Below are 23,426 nucleotides of genomic sequence, written 5' to 3' on the forward strand. Positions count from 1 at the left end.
GGAGAATGAGATGTCGGAATGAACACAGATTTTAGAAACCTTGATGGACTGAGGACTGAGAGAGAAGTGATGAAGTCTCAACTCTCAAGTTGCCGCTGCAAGCCTGCAACTCCGGCAAGTCGCCGCTGCCGCTGCTTCTTTTCTCTGGAGATTGAGAATGAGATATTGAGATGTCGCAACTCGGAAATAAAGGGGTTGAAGGACTGAGGACTGAGAGAGAACTCAGGGAAGCCTCAAAGGAAGTCTCAAGGTCGCCGCGCCGCTGCCGCTGCCGCTGCCGCTGCTTCTTCTCTTTCGTTTTTTTTGTTCTTTCGATTTTGGAATGTGAAGGAATTCGATTTGATAAGTTACTTTTTAGGTTTTGTTTTTTTATTTATTTTAAGTTTTAACTTTTTACTTATGATTCCATGCTTCTCAGAGCATGGAACTAAAAATACACCCCCAATGAGATTTCCAATTAGAATATATTATTAAAACATAAAAAAAATTAAAAAACAAAAGTAAACCAAAAAAAGGGTCTAAGGCGACCGCCCAGAAGAAAAGGCGTCCCAAGGCGCTTAAGGTAGCGCCTAGGCGACGCCTTGGTGTCCAAGGCGCTCGCCTTTCTGTTACACACTAAAGCGTCCAACCGCCTAGACCCTCTAAAACCGCCTAGACGCCTTGATAACTATGGCTGCATCTGAAAAGGGAAACCCCAAAATTGATTGGAGTCAGGGTTTTTATCAAAACCCTGACAAGTTGAGATCGATTTGGGTATGGAGGCTGGAAAAGTTAATAAAAGATGGAGAGAAAGAAAGAAAGGGAAGGAAGACTATGGAATAGGGTAGAAGAGTGCTGGAAAAGGCTGCATAGGGGGCTCCAACAATGGAGGATCAGTCTTCATTAGGTAGAAATCAGATCTCCAAAAATTCTGGACAGCTCCAATATCGCAGGTATGGCTCCAGCAGATTTCGAACAGAATTTTTTTAGTAAAAAAAGGTAGAAAGGGAGGGGGGCAGCAACTAAATCATTGATATGCTGTGTTTACCTCATTAGTGCTACCCCTTTGCAAGGTTGAGAGGAAGAAGAACAGAAGAAGGAGAAGCCAAGAAAGGGAGAAGAAGGGAGAAGTCGATTGAAGAGATGGATTAGGGTTTTCTTTCTCTTTTTCAGACCTAGATCAGACTAGCTTTGATACCATGTTGGTAGAATCGTGGGCTAGAAAAGAGAGAATGAGAGAATAATTGCTTGTATTAATTGATAGGTAAGCCCCTCTATTATAAATAGAGGGGAAAGTTACAAGAGACTAAAATAGACGATGTGGGACTAAAACCCACATAGCCGACTTACACTTAATAACATAAAAACTACCCTAAAAGGACCAGAATACCCCCATGGTATTCTGGAGTACATATTCCAACAGTTGATATGTGTATCTTCTATTTTCCTAGTCCTAGTTGGAGTCCTAGTTTCTAATTATGTCAAGTCCTAATTCTACTGTGAGTTGTTAGTCTTAGTTTCAGTTTGAGTTGTTAGATCTAGTTCTTTTCCTATTGTAACTTGGAATCCTATCATGATTAGGAATTCCTAATCTGATTAGGAGTTCCCCTTTCTATTGTAATTTGAGATTATAAATACAAGCATTATGAGGGAGATTGATAAGTTTAACAGTTCTCTCCTCTTCCTCATCTTCTTCTCTTTCTCTCTTCTTCCTACATTCTCGGTTCTGGTTTTCTTCATCTATATTCTCTAACAGTTTCACTTTCTTCCTCGGTGTCAGTGGTATAATAAAGACATAATAGGTTGACACCTTGAGTGTCCTCACCATCCTCATAACCATAATCAACATTATCATCAAGTGGGTATGGCTTGGTCACTTCCGCTACATCCTCCTCCTCAATGGTACTAGAAGCTACCGCATAGAACTTCTGCCGCATTGGACATAATTTTGCAGCATGTCCATACTCCTGGTCCTGGCAACTATAAGCACTCAGTGTTGGGGCTACTATCCATAGGTGCCTTTCTTTTGTTGTTGGTGGCTATAGTAGTACCAAAGGGTCGTCCGGTAGGAGTATTAATGATAGTATCGGAACCTATGGGCCTACCTGAGACAACACTGACTATAGACTTTTTCTTGTCCTGCCTAGCTTGAATGCCAAAATTGTCTTATAGGAGGCTTTAGTAACTCCTTTCCTTATAAGCTTTTCTGGAAGCATTCCTAAAGGTTGTAAGTATCCGCCTGATGCAAATCCAAGCATCTGCAAGAAGAAGAAGCAGCCCTAAGATTAGGGCCGAGTGTTGGAGCCTTAGTTTATTTCCATATGTAGTTATTTCAGTCTTAGTTTATTTTGCATTCCACACTTAGTTTATTTTCCAGTCAATTTGTAAACTTAAATTGAACCAGTTCAGATCATGGTTCAATTTAAGTGATTTAATCTTATTGGATGTTAAGTGCTTTACTTCCTATTGGTAGTTAGGGAATCTTGTTAGTGGTAGTTAGGGATTCTTGTTAGTTTTAGCTTTTAATCTAAGTTGTCCCACCCCTCCACGATTTATGTAGAGAGGGTGATTCATATTTGTAATAGGATTTGGGCCTATGGCCATATTATAAATAAATAAATAGTGGGAGGTTCCCCCATAATTCAAACTTTGAAAAAATAGTTTTCTGCTTGCTGCCTAGCTCCATCGTGAGTGTGCCTTGTGAGTAATTTTGAAGATCTGCTATACAAGTAAGTAATTTACTGTTTTAGCAATCGCCCCCTTCTAATCCTCTAACCTAAGCCAATCGATCCTCAATACTATCCCCTCCATTAATCCCCATCGATCCATCAAACCCTAGCTTATCTTCATTCTGCCCAGCCCAATTTCACCAGCCAAATTCAATCAAATTTTAACCACAATATTCCCTTATCAGTCCTTCCACTCGACCCTAACCCTAGGTCCATTCTCCCATCAAAACTCTATTCCCCCTCAATTCCCATTACAGCCCTAAAACCTTAAAATCCCCATAGCTCAATCCCTCCATCAGTTTCTGCCCAAATTTGGTTCGAACCTTCCCCTCACCTTAGGGAAGCTTGATCTTAACCCCTGCCCAAAACTCTCACTCTAAACCCTAAAAACCATCAACCTCATCTTTCCCAAAACCCAAAACCCGAAACCCTAATTTTCTAAATTTTAAATTCTCACTCAAACTTGACTAAACCTAGTTCATTAACCTCCTAAAAACCTGCCTATCATTACCATATAAGAATTATCCTCATTACCCTAGACCTAACCCTAACTTTTGACCCAAACCCTCAAACCTGCCCATTCGGTCAGCAGTTTGGAAGGTCCTGGTTACTTGGCTCCTAGTAGATCCTTTGTCTATCTAGGACTACATTACCGTCACTCCCATCTCCTTCTGGATTTCCAGCCTCAATCCTAATTTGAAACAGGACATCTGCTGGTCAACCTCCTCATCAACTCCGGTACATGTGAGACAAAGGTGTCAAAGTATTGCATGTAGTCTGCCCACCGATAGTGCTTCTTGCTGTAGCAAGTTGAGCTGGTTGTGCAGTCATGCTTTGAGGATGGATGGAAGGTATTTGCTCTATAATTCTTCCTTAATCTCGACCCACGTGGTAGGATCTGTCCCTCTTTGATGTAGTTTTCTCTCATAATTGTTCCATCATTCTTAGGCCGGTCCTACTGGCTTGGTTTGTACCAGTTCAGCTTCTTTGGCTCTGTCAAGTTATACAAATCAAAGTAGTCATCTAAACAAGAAATCCGATTATAGAATACTTGTGGGTCGTGCTTGCCATTGTATTCCTTCAAATCCAAATGCACTTTGTGTGAGTCGTCGGTACAGCGGTTAGGCGGACCTGGCTCAAAGTAGGTACAGACATAGTCCTCAAAAGTGTGTGGTGGCATGAAGATTCTTTGAGGTCCTCTCCCCAAAAATCTTGAACCATTGTTGGCGGTGGAGTACACTTGTGCTTCTTCATTGGCTCTTGGTGCAGAAATTTCAGCCATAGTGTCAAAACTTATATAGAAAAAACTTATATAGAATAGAATGTTGGAACCATGGCTGTGGTTGTTGTCATTGTTGTCAACACGGTCAGTTGAGCAACACACTCACGAAGAGGTACAGTCATTATTGGATGACTGGTGTGGAGATTGGTCAGTACCTCAGGTAGTTGAAGGGACCAGCAGAGCAGCTAACATGGTTGTGTCAGCAGGTAGTTGGCATGACAGTTGCGCATTGAGGACAGTGAGTGGGCACTGTCAGACAATGACTTGGTAGTACAGTCAGTACAGTGGCAGTGGGTCAATTTGGCAGTGATATTGAGGTATCCGGGCATGTATGGCAGCGTTTGACATCTTATGGCAGCGGTCAGTTGAGCAACACACTCACGAAGAGGTACTGTCATTATTGGATGACTGGTGTGGAGATTGGTCAGTACCTCAGGTAGTTGAAGGGACCAGCAGAGCAGCTAACATGGTTGTGTCAGCAGGTAGTTGGCATGACAGTTGCGCATTGAGGACAGTGAGTTGGCACTGTCAGACAATGACTTGGTAGTACAGTCAGTACAGTGGCAGTGAGTCAATTTGGCAGTGATATTGAGGTATCCGGGCATGTATGGCAGCGTTTGACATCTTATGGCAGCATTGGGTACAGTATACAAGCACATTACATTGTGACCTGGCAGGTTCATGCGGATGTGTAATGTTTGCAGACAATTTGGGCAGACCTAGTGGCAGATTTAGAAGGTGCTATGAACTGGAATGTTGTAGTATGTTGAGTCATCTTTCAAACGCAACTGGAATCACGTTGATCTGATTCCATATGAGGAAGATATGAGGTTTTCCTTATGGTCACGCAAAAACGGATCAAACCTGAGAAGTGTAGGTGTTTGTGGGTGCAGGCATGTGGTGATGTGGCACTAGCAGTGTTGATGTGTACAGGTGATGCTCAGTCAGTGATATGGCAGGTGGTAGCACATGTGGACACTGGCTTGATAATGTCTGGTGAGGTGGCCAGACAGTGGGCAGTATCCTGATGATGTGGCAGGGGACAAGGCAGTGACAGTATTGTGCAGACATGCCAGTGATGATATGGCTTGATCAGTTGTGCTGGTGATTGTCATATGCAGTGCTTAAGGATGTGCATGTGGCATGGTGATTTGGTACAATGGTAGCGCATAAGGTGGCAGTTTGATGCAGAACCAAGGGTGTACTCAAGGAAGAAAAAGAAGGCGGCTGCTGCCTTCCTTGGCAGCCAGTCACGATTTTGAGAAGGCTGCTGTCCAGCAGCAGGCCACAATTTTGACTGGGTTGTGTTATGTTTTATTTTGGAGTCTTGTAATAAACCAGTGAACCGGTTGGTTCAGTTGGTCTAGTTTAAGTGGTGGTCCCATATTTTAGTTTGACCAAGTCTTTTAATTTTGTCTAAGTTAGTTCACACCAGCTTTGGCTGGTAGTGTCTTGTATCTCAAGTAAGGTCCAAGGTTGGAAGTTTCTAATTTTGGGACTTTCCAATTTTGACTCTTTGCTATTTCTCTTTTATTCTAATCTATAAAAGCAACCCAGAAGGGCTACAATAACCCACAATTTCTACCATTACTGCTGCTGTTATGCAATTTCTGCTTCCTTGAAGCTTTTCCTGGGTGTTTGATCCTTGAACACAGAGCTAGTGTATGATCTAGCTGACTCCTTGCGGTGGCAAGCCCAGGAGGTCTCTTCTAGTTACTGTTCTTCATTCCATACAAGCTGTCAAGCCATTTGAAGGCCTTTCCCATCAACCGAGATTCCCTGCTGCTGCTCAGACCTTCATTCTCAGGTTACTTTCTATTTTCAGCCTAACCTTCTAATTCCATTACACCCTTCCCCTGTTCAATCCAACCATCACCTTTCTTCCATCTTTTGAGCATCCCTTCCCCCATCCTAGAGCTCCCTCGATCCCCCTTTCAGCCCCTTCTGAGTTCTGACCTGTTGATTGGCCTCCACAAGAAATCTCCCTATAACCCATTAAAACCCTATTTCCTAGCCTGCTACTCAAATTGGCAGAGAAGAAAAACCTGCTGCAGATTTGTTTGCTTAACCCTTTGGTTTTCCTACTGTCCCAGACCTATCCCTCCACACTAACTTCACCCTTGAACTAAACCCTACCCTATCAAACTATCCCAGCCTTAACCCATCGAACTGAACCAATTTTCCCTGATTTCAGATCCTGTTTTGGGACTGGTTGAATCTTCATGCCTGTCCTACATTACAGTTAGTTTTGGAGTGATGGTGATGTGAGCACATGACGAAGGGCCATGTGGCAGCACACATGGTCAAGGTTCGAGGTCTGGGTTTCAAATGAGATCTCGGCCAAGTTGGTGTATTATTTTTTCAGCCTCTGGTTTCGGTGGCCGTATGATCTAATTAGGCGTGAAAGTTGCTGTCCAGCCTATTTTAGGCCCTATAAAATAAGGGAACCCTTAAATTAGGGATGTAAATGGATAACAAAAATCCGAATCTGAATCCGCATCCGTTTAGGGACATCCGTATTCGTTTAGAGATATCCGGAAAAAAATCTGAATACTCCAATAAAAACCAGTCCAAAAAAAAATCCGAATACCTAATAATAAAAAATTAAGTAAATAATGATTTTGAGGGTCTTTGAAGATTCAACAGGTTCTAGAATATGATGAAAAGAGAATCATGATCTAAGAGATATGGATTGAGAGTGAATTGTATCCACTACGGGGAGGAAGGTCCGGGTTACACAAGGCAGAGATGTAAACGGATGGTCGAAAATCCAGATCCGATCCGCATCCGAATCCATTTAGAGGTATCCGTATTCGGCCAGGGAATATCCGGCTTCGATCACATCAGATCTGTATCCGATCCCAATCCGATCCGTTTACATCCCTACTTTAAATTTAAAAAAAAAACTCACTCAAAATGGTAGTTTGACTTTGGATCTATTGTTGGAAGTCTATGCTGTATATATACAATGATATGGCCTATCTCATACAAACTTTAGTACTAGAACACATATAATTCAAGTTAAAAAAAACCTAAACAAGCATTAGGAATGAAACAACTCAGCCTTATCCCAACTAAATGGGGTCGGCTACACGGTCCTTACAAAGAACAAGGAATAAAGTAAGAATAAAAGAAAGGGAACACAACAACCATAACTACAAAAATAGTCTAAAATAAAACTGTGGTCGGCTACACAGATCTTTGCCCTCCAATTAGTTCTATTCGACGTCGTACTAGGAATAAGTAGGGGTCTAAAAAAAACCTGGCCAACCCGAACCCTCCCTAACCTGCCTTGAGCCCGAACAGGGCCGGGCCGGGCTTGTGTTTAATATAGGGTCAGGCTGGGTTTAGTTTTTATTGGCCTTGGCAGGGCCTGGTCGGGTCTGGGTTGAGGCCTCAACCTTGGCAAGGCCAGCCCGACCCTGTATTATATACTATATATTTAAAAAACAAAGAAAGAGAGGCTCTTGGTACAACGGTTAAAATTCTTCTATCGTGACCGGTCGAAGGTTCGAGTCTAGTAATAGCTTGTTTCTGAACAATTATGTTTTTTTTATAGCTTGAGCTTTGTGAAGTGGGTAGACTGAGTGGGCTTTGTTAGTTCCACAAGCTCATGCGCAAAGATATTCAGGGCCAACAGGGCCGGGCCGGGCTTAGGAAAACCCTGCCAGGGTCGGGCTGGGTTGAGGGTATGCTTGGCACTGGCAGGGCCGGGCTGGGCTTGGGTTTAGGTTAAGGCTCCTAGGGTTGGGTTAGGGTTTAGTGCAAGCCCGGCCCAGCCCGGCCCATTGACACCCCTAGGAATAAGAAGACCTAAACTATGTATGTCTTTCCTCACTACGTCACCTAGGGTCATTTTAGGCCTGCCCTTAGCTCTTTTAGAACCCTCAATTTGAATCAAGTCACTCCTCTGAACCAAAGCATCCGACAGTCTCCGTTGAACATGGCCATACCACCTCAGGCGACTTTCTCGAAGCTTATCTTGAATCGGGGCTACTCACAAACCAGCTCTAGTATGGTCATTCCTTATCTTATGATTCTTATCCTTCTTGGTTTTGCTACTCATCCATCTCAACATCCCCATCTCCGCTACACTTAGCTTATCTATATGACATACTGCCCAACACTCTGTGCAATACATCATACCCGGTCTTATGACTGTCATGTAAAATTTACCTTTTAGCTTTAAGGGAATTCGTCGATCATGTGACACTTTGGATGCGCCTATGAGAAATCATCTTCTATATCACCTTCTTTAATGATGATTGATCCTAGATACCTAAAAAGGCTACTTTGCGGAATCTCCATTTCATCAACTTTCACCCCTTCATTATCCGTTCCGAAGTTGCTAAAAATTACATACCATATCCTTTGTGTTTGTTCCACTTATCTTAAAACCTTTTGATTCCAAGGTTGATCGCCATAATTCCAGTTTGGCTTTAATTTCATCTTTTGTCTCATCCACCAAAACAATGTCATCAACAAAAAGCATGCACCAAGGAAACTCATCTTGGATGTCTCTGGTTAACTCATCCATGATAAGCGCAAACAGATAAGGGCTTAAAGTTGATCCTTGATGTAACCCAACTGTAATTAGGAATTCACTACCTTGACCCTGCACGGTTCTTACACTTGTCACCACACCATCAAACATATCTTTAATTAAGTCCACATATTTACTTGAAACATTTCTCCTCCCTAGCACTTGTCAAATTAAATCTTTGGGAACTCAGTCATAAGTTTATTCTAGATCAATAAAGACCATATGGATCTTCTTGGCAAAAAGCTAATTTGGTTCTCTGAAATAGTGGTCCATTTTCTCAGGTGTGTTTCAATAACCCTCTCCCATAACTTCATGGTATGACTCATTAGTTTTATGCCTCTATATTGTTGCAACATTGGAAATTGCCTTTATTTTTGTAAATTAGGACCACCATGCTATTCCCTTATTCATCTTGCATTCTCTCAGTGCTCATAATCTTGTTGAACAGTTTTGTTAACCAAGATAAGCCGCATATTCCTAAGCTCTTCCACACTTCTATTGGGACCCCATCTTGGCCAGGAGCCTTGGCTATTTTCATCTTTCTTAGTGCTTCTTTTACTTTAGAAACCCGAATTTTACAAATATACCTTCGATAGGTGACTTGATGGGTAGTGCCTACTTCCGGTCCACTATAACTCGGATTGGTTTCATTAAGTAGGCTGTAGAACTAACCATTCCATCTCTCCTTGATGTCCTCATCCTTTATACTTTTAATGCATCTAACAAGCATGTGTGACTGGGCTCTAGTTTGTGACATCAATATTCTCCAACTGGGCCCTAGCCCCGTCTTGTGTCAATTCCTTGATTCTATATAATCAAGCATGTGTGATCACAGGTTCACTTGTAGCTGTAGGGACAAGGCCCCAAAACCAGCCCAGTGTAGTTGTGGGATTCAACTGCTGTGTGAGGCAGCCTGGTCTGATGATGTGGCAGGTTTTTGTTGTTTCGATGGAGCATCACATAAGGCAGCCCTAGTTTAGATAGAAGCATGAAGAAGAGAAGGGACCATGTCAGAATAAAAACACAAGTTACTGTTCACGTGAACAGTACCACGGGTTACTGTTCATGTGAACACTGCTGTGGGCTCATATGGGCAGCTGGTATGAAGATTAGATGCTGGATGTTAGTGGAATATTATGTTAGAAGCTGCTATTAATTTAGTTTCTATTTCTGTAATAGTTTCTTAGTTATTAAGTCTATAGCTATCTAGTAGTTTCTAATTTTGTTTCTTTCTTTTTTTGTATCCATGTTTGTTTAGAAGGCTGGATTCTATAAAGCCTTATTAGTTTCTAATTCCAGTTTGTTACTTTTTTTATTTTCTTCTCTAAAATAGGAGTTTCTATTTTGATGCATGGCAACTAGATTTTATAGGAAGATTCTATTTTGGTTGTAAGCTACTTGGTAGCAAACACTTACCATTTTGTAACCCATACTTCTATTATAAATAAAGGGAAGAGGGCAGCCTATCCCACAATTTTTGAGTTAAAAAAAAACAAAAAAAAAAGAGAAAGCTTTGGCTTGGTAGCTGTGAGATGCAGTTACGGTGAGAGACCGTGGGTGAGAAACCCAAGGGAAAGAGTGAGAGGCTCAATCCAAATTATCCTTCTTCTATATATGTATTTTTTTGGAAGGAAAATGTTCTCTGTGGGGTGTGTGGGGGCGCAGGCCACGCCCAGACACATTGGGGGGGGGGGAATGACCGCCCCGCCAAGATGCCTATGTGCGCATTCTCATTGGCTGCCGCATGCACCTGCGCTTCCCCATTTTTTTTAATCTTTTATTCCAACAATTTTAGCGAGAGTTCTGCCCTGAAAGTTGCTGATCTGCTGATTACCATTCGAAAGACTGAATCAGCCAATGGAACTGATGTTTGATTGTTACCAAGGTTCTAAATCTTGGTTTCGAAACCGAGATTTCCTAGGTTTTGGTCGAAACCTGGTATTTTTTGGGCAAAAGGCAAAACTCGATATGTCATGAGCTGGTCGAAACTACCGAAACTGGTTGAAATTGGTCGAAACTTGGTATTTTTAAGTTGAAACTGGTCAAAATTATTGAAAATTTTGAAATATGTTGAAACCTGGTCGATACAATTTTACATATAGGTTTCGTCTCGGAAACTTGGGAAATCAAGATATCTGAATATCAGTACATCAATCCTACTGTAGTGTTGGTTCTTAGTTGAACTGACATCTACACAAGTGACTTTGCTGTAAATGGTTTAATCTCTCTCTATGATGCAATTTTGTGGAAGTTGAAGACCAAGTTAATGCTCAGTAAATTCTTAGGGGCTGGACATTTGTTTTGGTTGATGCATAGTACTGTTTGAAGGCATATTTTGTTAAATGTGGTTTCTACCATGAGAAATTAATGTAGGACCAGAACCAGAATAGGTCTAATCCCAGGCAGGATCAAATAGAAAATCCCCAAAGAACAAGAAAGAGAGCAATGAGATCCCAAAGAGAACAATGGGATCTCAAATTGGTTGGAAAAGAATGATGAGACTTCAAAAAGATAACCAAAGAGAAATAGTCCCACAAAGTAATAACATGTTGAAGCTGCAGTTGACTGATATGTAGTTGTAATAAAGAAATTCCACTAGAAGATCACAATCGGTAGAGCGAAAAGAAAGCCGATCAGCACTTTAGGGCTTTGAAACCCAAGATTCCTTTGAAGAATCGATGATGGGGAATTGATCCCTGCAGTGGTGATGCCACGATGGATCTTGGACTCTGCAACAACTTGAAATTGATAAGAATACCCAAGAGATTGATGTGAACAACTTGCAGAAAATTTCCAGCAAACTTGAAGGACTTCTTGAGATCGACTGGACTGAATTAGGGTTTGGAATCAAGAATCAATGGAAGGGGATGGGGGAATGGAATAGGCATCTCACCCTAGGCCTCTCACCTATCTTATCTTAGGATTTCAACATTGCATAAGCAACTTTTCTATTCATTCAAATTCGTGTACAATGTTGGCCTCCCTTACAAACTTATATAGGAGACTCAAAAATAAACATAGACACTAAAAAAGAAAGGCACAACCCAATGCTTAACTAATAAGGTATCCTAAATTGTCTAGGAAAGTGAAATAATAAAGAAAACAGATTCAAATAGGACTATAACTAAACTAATGAAGCAAGCCCCGTTTTCCTACTTTCTACCCCCTATTTTAGCCTCATTAAATTGGCCAATTACAAAATAAACGCATAGAATCAAAGCCCCAATACATACACCATCCCAAGTCTTATTTCCACTAAAATAAACCCTCTAAGTGATTTATCTGCATCAGAAATATATCTGGTTGGGATTACTTCATGTTTGCGATATTTTTTTGATATCTATGATCATAGTGTTTCTGTTTTTGGGAAGAAATGTGGGTAGAAATATAGGGAACCTGCTTCCCTAGTATATTTCAGAATCATGTCCGAGGTCAGAGGACTAGTAGAGTCCCAAGTTGGTGGCACAAGCAGTGGTAATCCCAGCCTTGACTTTCTGGAAAGCACCATTGTACAGATTCTATTGTCAAGTTGGATAATGCCAACTACCTGGACTGGGCCCATTCTGTAAGATTGTCCTTGAGTCGTTGTGGGAAATTAGGATAAGTAACTGGATTTATTAGGGCTCCAAGTCTTACTGATCCCACATTCCAAAAATGGAAGAGTGAAAACTCCACTGGGATGACACGACTGATTTTCTCTATGAAACCTGAAATTGGTAGATGATTCATACGTAATTACATAACCAATGAAATTTTGGATAAAATTGCCGGGACATTTGATTGAGTGAGTAATCCATCTTCTCCAAAAGGTTATCACTCTAAAGCAGGCCAGGGAATCTCAAAGGTTAAAGTGACGGAGAAATATGCCCGAGTCCTCCTTTGATTTGGTGACATATTTTTTATCTTGATTGAATTGTTTAAACGCAAACAATTTTATTGCCATGGGGAAATTTTCATAGACTACTTTATTTTCGTTTCAAACCATCTGGATTGTACCAGACATGAGTTTTTTTTTTTTTTTTTAAATTCTTCAGTGTCAAAGACCACATAATTGATCTGTGAACTACCGTACAGAGCCCACGAGATGGGAGTTGTGGTTGAAGCAGAAGCTAAATGTAAAATTAGTTCCTTCAGTTTGAAGCGCAAGACAGAGTTGTCTAGGTGTTGTCTTGGAGACCAGGTGGTCTGGGGAGGGGATGTGACATGTGCCTAGGCAAGGCTTATTTTGGAATGCAAGGCCCTCAAGACAACAGGTTGTATGCCTAGAGCCCTAGGTGACCATTTTGGCTAGGGAACTGCTTATGCTGTATGGCTTTCGTATGTATGTATTACCTTGAATAATTTTTTATTTGTATAGTGATGGGAAAAAACTAATATAAGTTTGCTCTAGCTCTTCACTAGTTTTGTTTATTCTTATATGGTTGTGGAATATTTTTGCTACACCATATCAAAATGTGTTACTTGAAGATATTAAAACAAATTAGAATTGTAGACATGCTTGCCTTTTGGTGCGCATGTGGATTTTGTATATGACCTAATTGTATATCCTCTTTTTATTGGCTCTTGCCTAGTACATTTGTTAAAAAGAGTAAGCAATGCCAGGTTTTTGTTTTTGAGGTTTTGGAGGTTTGCCAATGCCATTATGCCTAGTACCAAGGATGTTTCATTGACGCTTTACATTTTTGTGTTTAACATTATATTTTTTACCTTATTTGCAGGTTAAATATGTCATAGAGAAACCTTACAATGATCATTTGCCTTTAATAGAATCCAGCAGGTGTGTTAGAGCTTCCTTTTTTTTGTTTTTCTCATTTCTTTAGTTGTATTCCTTAATATCAGCTTATTGGAGTCAACATATATAAATAAATATGGGGGTTCGGGTGGGGTAATAAATCTAGTGTGATAATTACTAGTACCTGATGGATCATGGTATATGGGTTCTAGGTGTAGACTCGTACCACTCGGTGAGAATCTCTGTAAAATCATTTTTGACTTGGCGTTAAGCAGGGTTTCGAGACATTCAATTTCCATTTATCTATTTTAGAAAATCCCAAGTTTATTGTAATAATAAAATTCAATAGTTGTGGGTAGATTAACTGAAGTGAGGATTGGGTTGCATTATGTAGTAAACGTATTGCCAACATGTAAGGATTGGACTGATAGTTCAGTGGGCATATCCAATTAGTAAATGCATCTGTGCATGGATATACACATACATGGGCTAGATCTCATTTAAGGGTTGTTAGGGATTGATGATCTTAAGTTGTTTGAGCAATGAGATGGTGTGTTTGTAAAATCAATATGGCCAAAAGGGTTGACTGGATGTTTACCATCATCAAACTTCACTTGACCTTCAATGGATAGGATCTTGGTTTATCCAAACAGGGTTCATGCAAGTCACCTGTTCTTTGTTTTCTCTCAAAACTCTTCCGCTTCCAGCAAAATAAAAAGAACAAAACATCCATGTTATTATGGCTAATGACCAATAAAAGAATTTGCATGTTATGGCTTTGATCTTGAACCTCTGATTAACACATTATGATGGTTGCAATCAATGCTGTTTAGCCTAGCTTTAACTCTTGTTTGGGATTTTGGGTTTTGTTTTAGCTTTGTCATCTTATGTATTTCTTCATCAGAAAGTCTACTAGCACTGACGGTTACTGTTTCTCTGCACAAGGCATACTTTCAAAATCTTCTTTCCCCCCCACAAAATACTTCTCTACTGATTAGTTTCGGAATTGTGATGGAATAACAGGCTATGTAACATGGACATCATCTCGCATGTACAGCAGGTCATTTGCTTTGCCTTCCATGACAGTAAGTTGCTCATGGAAACTTGTCAAGAAGCGAAGAACCTCCGAAAGATTGTGACTCTCTTCTACTTGGATTGAGTTGGAGAAACAGACCAGCTTCTTTTTGTTTATACATTGGGTAGGTGTAGTCCTTGCATTGGTAGATTGGAAGGAAATGATGGTTCTTTTTTATTTAATTTGTTTATAATGGATGGAGGGAGGGGGGGATTTGTTCTTCTTTCCTTGATTGAGAGATAAAAAGGGTTGGACAGTGGTTATTGTCATTTTATTTCATTTTAGGCTTAGTTTGGTTGGTTAGAAATGGATAGAAAAGAAAAGAAAAAATTCAATTATTTTTTGAATTTGAGGGGAGAGATAGATACATAAATCAATCATTATATCATCATAGTTTGTCTTATTATGTGTGAATTTTGTTTCCATTTCTTTTCATTTGGTGACAGTCTCTGGTGTAGGTAAAGGGATCTTTATCACCTCCTGTTACTGCACGGTGCAGTACTGCATCGTGCGGCGCTGCAGAGGCCATGTGGCACAGTGGGTCCCACATGGTGCACATGGCCTCTGCAGCCGCTGCACGATGCATTACTGCACCGTGCAGTAACAGGAGAGGATAAAAATTCGTAGGTAAAGACGGGAGTTTTTATAGTTGGGTCAAGGTTTTTGTTGAATTATAACTACAGCTTTCATGTTGATACAACTTAGATGGTATCATTGCGTGGTGCACATCATTGGGCTGGAAGTATAGGAGACAGCATTTTTATCCGCTCAAGTCACAGTGCGCCACACTTGAGCATCCGACGGTGCCATGAGACTAAGAGGATGAATTTTAAAGGTTCACTGGGCCAGTGCATTGTTGGATGCACAAGTGAGGTGCACTGGCACCGCACTTGAGAGGATAAAGATCCACCTGCCCCTGTGTCTGGGCAGAGGGGAAGCGCACCACATAGAGCCCAGGTTGTGTTTTTTCTTCCAAATAATTTGCCCAGATGATGCTTAAAGCTTTTGGAAAACAGATTTTGATACGGGCAAATCAGGGGAAAAAATGTAATCTGGGTGCAGGTTACCGATATCCGCTCTAATACCGTGCACTAAAACCATGCACATATGTTGTTCAGACCATAAATTTGATGTACAACCAAGCAAAATCGAAGAACAGAACCCTTGTCCTCTTCACTCCCTCTCCCTCTTTACTATTAACCCCTTATTTTCTTCTCACCTTGTGCTTGCCAAAAGTTGTAGCACTACTCTGGATTGGCTCAAGAAATTAGAAAATAAGAGGCTAACACCTTCCTTGGACCGTAATTTAATTCGTATTAAATCTCATGGTTGGACCATTTTACTGTTCTCAAAGTAGAGGCAAAGTTCCCATGAGAGTGGTGGTGATTCCAATAGAATTGATGGAAAATGAACGAGAGGGTATGGTGGGAAGAATAAGAAAATAAAATGATATAAAATCAAACCCCAAGGGGTTAGCGTAGCTGGCTTGGAGGGGACATGAGACTCCGCCTCAGGAAGCGAGATCTCGTGATCAAACCTTTGCCGCCCCATAATTTCTTGGGGCCACCTGCCTGAGGTTCACTAGGGCTCAGAAGCTCCCGGTTCGTGCGTGGCGCAGGGGTCATGTACGAGCCTAGGGGGGATTTAGTTGGCCTAAAATCGGATATCCCTCTTGTCTCCAAAAAAAAAAAAAAAAATGATATAAAATCAAGGTGTTCCGTCTTGGAGAGGTGCACTAGAGATCGAATTGTTAAGTACTCCCCAACCCCTTACAATTCCAACATTATAGTTTCATTGCTCCCCATGGGACTGATTCTCTCCACCATCCATGGGAATCTGCAGTAAAAATAGTTGATTTCTCTGTGAAGTGTTTAAATAATAGATTTAGTTGCTTTAGAAGTGTTCTGACCTCTCTTGCTCTTGCATTTCACTTGACCTAAGCCATTAGGTATCCTTTGCCGAGTGGTTTTCCAGTAGGTCCTAGCATGCAATTGCGATAGACTATTCAATTGATCGTTGGATATTCAGGGAAGATTGAAGGGGTAGGGTTAGGGTAGGCCATGGTGGTATGTATCTAAACAATAGATGTTGCGACAGGTGCTACAATGAGGTTGGGTATTGATACACCATTTATTATCCACCTAGTCCGAGGATGACATGTGGAATGGTTTGGGATCCAAAAGAAACCAGTCTTCGTCCAATTCTGGTCAGACCACGTGCGTGGCAGTTAGACTAGTTTAGACACGTCAGCAAAATCAGTTTTAGAGAATCTTGATAGATGGTGACTAGTAACTGCAATCCATGCGCAAGAAGATTTTGAATCTCGGGAAACGAGGAGAGGATTGTCCATTTGAAGGGTTTCCTAATCCGAGCACAACTCCACCACCTTATGAAGAAGAAAAGCCATCTAGCGGATCTGGCAAATCTTTGGAAAGAGGGTTGGGGAGAGAAACTTGTATAAGTAGAGGCTCTTGCATCCATGTAATGGGGGGACTCAAGTATTCAATCAATAGGGAAATCAAGAAACCATCAAGAGTGATCTTCGTTTTCCATAACTGTTTCTAGTCTAGTTCTAGTTCTAGTGTTGCGGGGTTGAGGACATCCCTTAACACCTTTTTTTGTGCAACAGGTATCATGGGAGAGGAGGGGTGCAGGTGTATTGACAAGTTCAAATGGATTGGCCTCTCAGAAAGTTGGGTGAGAATTGGCATGTTTGGTAATAGGGTCTCAGGTAATTGGGTGAGGGTTGACATGTAAACATATGTTTAGGGTAGAAGAGGAAAGTTGGTTTGACGAGGTTTGAAAGGAAATGGTCCAGTGAACGGAATCCCCTTAGATGTTGCTAGTTGAAGAGCAAACTCAAGGAGACAAAAATAAACTTGATGATACTGGATCAAAAAAATCCACCCTTTGAAATCCCCATAATCCATAATCTGTGGTACCCCAGAATCCATATTAAAGATATGGGTGTTGGCCCTCATGGACCGCCGTGAGATAACGACATATTATCTATATCATTCATTCCATAACGAAAAATTGACATTCATAATCATAAATACTACAACGGAATATAGGATCCACATCCTCTACTTCCATCGATAGTACTTCCATCCTACTTCCACGACTTCTCAGCCCGCCACGTGTCTTTTTGACCATCCAATGGCCTGTATTGAATTCAAAATTTTGTTGAAAAAATCTGATGAGACCTGTTTGAACCACCTTAAACCCCAAAACAAACCCACCCGACCGGTTTAAACACATCCTTAACCCAATCCCTACCCTAATCTAACCCATTCTCTCTCCTCTATAACTCCTTCCCATCCCTCCCTGCCTGGTTTCTCTTTCTTTCTTTTTCTCTGTAGAACACGTCACACCTGCAACTCCGGAAAGGCTCCTCGTCTTCAACCTTGGGAACCCTCTTGGCGGAAAACTCAAAATTAATTTCGAGAGAAGAAATCACTTGATTTTATCTCCTACGGATTCGAACGTTCAGGATAAGGCTTCTGACCCATAGCCCTATGGATTCCAGCAAGAAATCAATTGATTCAACAGCTTGAAAACTAATAGAAATTTTCTGAAACATGAACCAGCGGGAGTTGTAGGTTCAGATATGGATCCAAATGGATATCTCACAGCAGGGATGAAACTAAGGGAAGGAAACCTAAGGTTCAGATCGCCCTAGGATGTGGATCTTATGCCCAAAATAGGAGGGAGAAAGAATAAGATGCGAGGGAGAATAGCCACCAAATTGAGAGTGCAAGTACCACAAGACCCACCATCATTTTTCAAGGTTCACATTCTATGAGATTATCTGTGATTTTGTCTTATGTCTTATGTCATCGTTTTTCCTTCTCATAGTATTTGATATACAAGCTATGTATAGAAGTATAAAGGAGAGATATTCAACTACTCTGAAATCAATTAAAAAAATGGAAAAGGAAAACTAATACAAAGAATACAAATCTCCCACTTTGTCTCCCTCTGTCAAAACATAAATCCAGAACATGAGACAAATTCTTTCTAGTTTCTGCTCCTCTCAAATTCTTTCTTTTCCCTTTTTAAACATTCTCATTTTTTTGGTATTTTTTACAACTCTGAGCGGTTACTGACTCAGCCATGGTTTTCGTAGCTTTAAACTTAGATTTAAGACAATTTTGGTAATTGGTTCTCGTTTGTTTGTTTTGTGTCTTCCAACTCTATCTTTGCCGTTGGAGTAGAACACCACCGTCACACCTGCAACTCCGAGTGGAATACCAAATGAAATTTTCTTTATCTAAGCCATCAGCTGACATCTAACCAAACACCTTATGCCCATCCTAAAACCCGACGGTGCTGCTTTGAGTTTTTGGAAGAAAAGAAGAAGAGAGTAGCAGAGCGGAGCAGATGACGTTAGATAGCCATGGCCATGAACGATTGCAAGAAGGCTCTAAGTTTTTCAGAGGAAGAGGAGATCTTCATTCGATGGAGTTGCTTTGAGTTTTTCAAAAGAAGAAGAGGAGAAATTCTGATTTGAGGGAAGATGGGTTTGGGGTTTGGTTTGGGTGAGTTTGAGCCGGTTGGGTTGAGTTGTTTAGAGGTTTAAGGTTTGGTTCAAAGGTCTCATAAGGTTTTGAAAAGCATTTTGAATTTTTTTGAATTGTTTCACTTGCAGACGTTGGATGGCTGTCAGGCCACGTGGCGTGATGTGAAGACTTGGAAGTAGGATGAAAGTACTATAATGGAAGTAGAGGATGTGGATCCCAGAAGATATTGGCTCTGGTGGCCCTAAAATCCACAAGATCGAAATATCAATTATTACATGTGAAGCTATTGTAAATTTAAAACATTATATCATCCAACCTCATTCATCATACGGTTTACTATCTAACACTTGACATGACCGCCTTCTCAAAAGACTTGTCAAATGTTGTATCTAGCTCTCTCCAGTCTGTATAACATCATAACAATGGTGGGGGGGGGGGGGGGGGGAGCTTAATTAACCTATTGAGAAGGATCATGCGTACATGGAAATCATACTAAATCATGTTGAACTCATAGATGCATCAATCTGGATCATAATACATACTAGGGCTGCAACAGGGTCGGGTTGGGTTGGGCTTTATAAAACCCTAGCTCAACCCTAAGTCCTCTTAGTTGGGCCCAGGCCCGACCCGATCTTGACTCAGGGCCTGAAAAACCCAACCTTGACCTGCCCTCAGGGTTGGGCCGGGTTGACCCTGATTGGCCCTGATCATGAAGAGGGCTAAGGAAATGCATGGATTGGATTGGGTCGGGGGAGAAAGTTATCACGTAAAACAACACTATAATAAAATGTATTATATGTATCACTTATTATCTACTTATATAATATATTATATAACAAATGTGGGTGACGTTTAAAGTTTATAATACATATATTATATCAACATATATTTTATAGTGTAACTTAAAATAGGGTCGGGCCAGGCTCAGCCCAAAGCCTCAACCTTGGCCCGACCTGACCCTGGCTCAGGGCCAGCAATTTCCAGCCCTAACCCGCTCTTAGGGCCAAATATCTCAGCCCAGGTCCTACTCAGGCTCAGGGCGGGCCAAGGTGGGTTCAGGCCAACAGGGCCAAACTTGCACCCCTAATACATACCTTAGAATACATAGCTATTGTGTATAATGTTCAACTACTATTTAAAAAATTAAGCATGCTCTTTAAAACATAACTTATTTCTTACTTTTACTTCCTTTCATGTCTGGCCAGTTTCTTGCCCACCCTTTTGAAACTCAATGAATCCGAGTCATTTTTTGAGTATGACATTGAGTACTCTTTCACTCTTTCTTTCTCTTTCTATTCTTTTGCTCATGGGGTTCCTTAGAATCATAGCATATTAGATCATGTTCATACTATGAATCACATCATTACTAAAATCATATTCACACTAGGCCATTATACTATACATATAATGCATTTCATTTAAAATATAACTTCATGGTGTTGGAACATGCTGCATGGTGAAGTAATGTGAAACATATGTATTATGATAGAATTCCCCTCACCTGTCTATGTACGCTTACTGTACTATATCTACTGTCCTCAAACAGTGTATCTACTGGTTGTCTGGTTCTCTGTCACTTTTGGATCAACTGGATCCCTACGCAGCCATTTCATAAACATTAAACCTCTTTTCTATATTTTTAGAATAGTGGGTGAGAACCCCACCCCCCTCCAAAACCTCTCTTTACAAACCTACTTGGGCATCTAGACACTACCTTCATGGGAATCACTTCCCACATACCCTAAGTCATTTTAATAGATCATTAGTCATAGTTAGTAAATACTCGTATTATATGCATATCCTAACGTTTGAATGAAAAATACTCTGTATTACATATAATACTTCAGAGTCGGAGAAATTCGTGTATTTTAAGGGTTGCCGAATTATACTCGAATAAAATGCGTATAATACACATATTATACTTTTACATATATTAAAAAAAAAAAAAAAAAAAAAACTACAATCTATTATTCTATCCTAACCGTTAGATTAAAAAAGCTTAAAATCTAATAAGAGCCGTTAGAAAAAAAAAACCTAACTCTATCTGTTCTTCCTCTTCGATTGCAGCGGCTGGTTCCCGGTTCCCCTTTTCCATTCCTCTCTATCTCTTCTACGTCTTCTTGCGTTCTGCGACTTCTACCGGCGATTTCAACGGTTCTTTTGCCGGCAATTCTTTTGCCTCTTCTCCAGCGGCTGGTTTTGTGATTTGTGCCGGCGATTGCAGCGGCTGGTTCTCGGTTCTCCTTCTTTTTACACATTCTCTTCTCCAAAGGTAAAATAAAAACCCCCCCATTAGCCAAAATAACTCATCTCCCGCCCCCCCCCTTCCGGCCTTCCCTCATCTTTTTTTTTTTTTTTTACATTACAAAAAGAAAAGGGGAAAATAGAAATAGAAACAAAAACAGAGTGGAAACCAAACACAGAAGACCCCACCTTTCTAAACCCTCTAACCTGTCAAATGAAATAAATAAAAAGTCTAAAAAAGAAGAAAGTTTGGTTGCTGTTGCTGTTGCTCTTGCTCTTGCTTGCAGCCGTACTCCTCCTTGCTTCTTCTTTATTTGTGATGAGATGATTACATCAAACATACTTACATACATAATCATCATCTTCCCTCTCATCCCTCCTTACATACACACACCATTAATGAGTTCAAAAAAACCATCTATTTACAATAAATAACAGAATCAATTCCCCTCTTTTCTCTCTCATCTATCTCCTCTATTGTGTCTCTACTAAAATCCGATTAGATTATTTTAGCATTTCTTCTATGTACTTGGGAAAGAATGGGGTTCTTACTTTTACGCTACAGCAGGAATGCTGTAGTTTCTCCTATCCCCTCAAAACTTGCTTCTCATCTATTTATTTGAGATGGATTGTATATAAGGTGGAAGCAATTTGCCGATTCAGTATTTATAATAATTGAATTGCAGAGATCTCTTTTCAATTCCTTTGAAATTCTTGCTGAGAATAATTTAGGATGGTTCTGATTGTCCACTTTTGTTTTTGTTTGTTCAGTTTTACATATATTTTTTTATCTTATCTTAGAGATCCCCATTCATTAGATTACACTCACACTGTATGTTGATGAAATTGGTCGGTCTTGTAGTGTTTGTATTTCAGTAGTTTCATGCCCTTTCATGACATAACCAGCAAAACTCTTTAACCCATCTATGATATAATTGAACTAGTGAAAATCCAAAAATATTTACATAGTGAATATATGTCCGTATTTTTTCTCTTGGAATTTTATAGAACAATCGTATTATATACGTATTAAATATGTATCGTATTTTTATCGTAACATTTTATTGCGCTGGATTTTTTGAAAAATATTATTGTCGTACAGTCCATTTGACTGCCATATGTATCTGTTCCCGCATTGTGACCGTTCCCGAACTTACTAACGATAATGAGTCATTACCGTTAGAGTAATTTACAACCCATTAAACCACACTAAAAATACAAATCAATGAAAAAGGATCTAGGGTTACCTTCTTTTGAACTGAAAAACCCCTTTTGGAGCTTTCCCTCAATCCACCTTGACCCAAGGCAACTTTCCTTTCAATTGTACGATGATTTTAAGGCTCTTAATCTCCGTTTTCTTCTTTCTCCTTCTTCTCCTCTTGCTTTCCTGTATGTTTTCTCCTTTTTCTCACTTTTGAAATGAACCAAATGAGCCTAAAACGAACTTAAAATCACTAATTCACACTCTACCACCGATCTTAATACTAGACATCTCGGTCTTAAGCCGGTCGACCAACACATAAACCTGCACGAACTGGTTGATCGGATAGCCTGCCTATAGCTACTAGCAAGCTACTGGAACCTATTGACTAGCACAGTCGTGGTCAACCGATAACCACTAAATCGCTTTTAACTTTCTCGTCTTGATCCGATTTGACCCGATTCTTTTTCCACAAACAAGGTAACTCAAGTACTTTTGATTCTCTTGCTTCGAACTCCCCCAAATTCTAATTATAAGGTCTTTTAAAATTTGCATGAAGTCGTTGTTTTACCCCAAGCTATATAATTTACAGTCCTATCATTTTACTGTGGACCACACTAGTTCTAGGGTCAATCTAACTCATTCAATACTAAACAATCATACTCAGTTAAGTATTAACTTATCTTAACTCAATAATGTTAGTCCACGTTTATTTGAATTGACGATCACTCTTTTGTTGTACCAATATGAATCGAATTTCGTCAAAATGAAACTGTATCATACCTTTGTCAATCATAACATCAATAAATTAGGGAGAATGTTCTCTGTGCCAGGGGTGCAGGTTGCACCCAGACACATGGGGGTGGATGTAATAATCACCTTACCGTCCTTGAGTGGCAGGTCCATATGTCTGGGCGCAGCCTGCACTGCGCACAGAAAACATGAGCCCAATAAATTAATACTTTTTTAGGCACAAGATATAATATATCTCTTCATTTTTCAAGCACCAGAAGATTACCATAAACACTCCCTCCCAAACATTCCGAAAATCGTTTCTCTACTAAATCGAAACATATATCGGTTCCATACTGAGAATTTCACTCTGCTACAGCCTACGA

At 40.3% G+C, this 23,426-nt stretch overlaps 1 protein-coding gene and 1 long non-coding RNA gene across 2 annotated transcripts in view; one reads left to right on the forward strand and one right to left on the reverse strand.

Annotated features, from left to right (window-relative positions):
• The window catches only part of LOC122647492, a 34,173-nt gene extending 19,700 nt beyond the window's left edge, over positions 1 to 14,473 (forward strand). The window contains exons 5-6 of the mRNA XM_043840880.1: positions 13,252 to 13,310; positions 14,289 to 14,473. Coding sequence (XP_043696815.1) covers positions 13,252 to 13,310; positions 14,289 to 14,424 — 195 coding nt within the window. The 3' untranslated portion in view covers positions 14,425 to 14,473. The remainder of the gene's footprint in view (positions 1 to 13,251; positions 13,311 to 14,288) is intronic.
• On the reverse strand, positions 1,734 to 23,011 carry LOC122647494. The gene is made up of 3 exons (XR_006330908.1): positions 22,998 to 23,011; positions 8,678 to 8,688; positions 1,734 to 1,847 (listed from the first exon to the last, which is right to left on the reverse strand). It is a non-coding gene; the product is annotated as an uncharacterized LOC122647494 (long non-coding RNA).
• Between the last annotated feature and the right edge of the window lie 415 nt (positions 23,012 to 23,426).

The sequence above is a fragment of the Telopea speciosissima genome, unplaced genomic scaffold (assembly GCF_018873765.1).
Source record: "Telopea speciosissima isolate NSW1024214 ecotype Mountain lineage unplaced genomic scaffold, Tspe_v1 Tspe_v1.0065, whole genome shotgun sequence".
Lineage (NCBI taxonomy): Eukaryota > Viridiplantae > Streptophyta > Magnoliopsida > Proteales > Proteaceae > Telopea > Telopea speciosissima.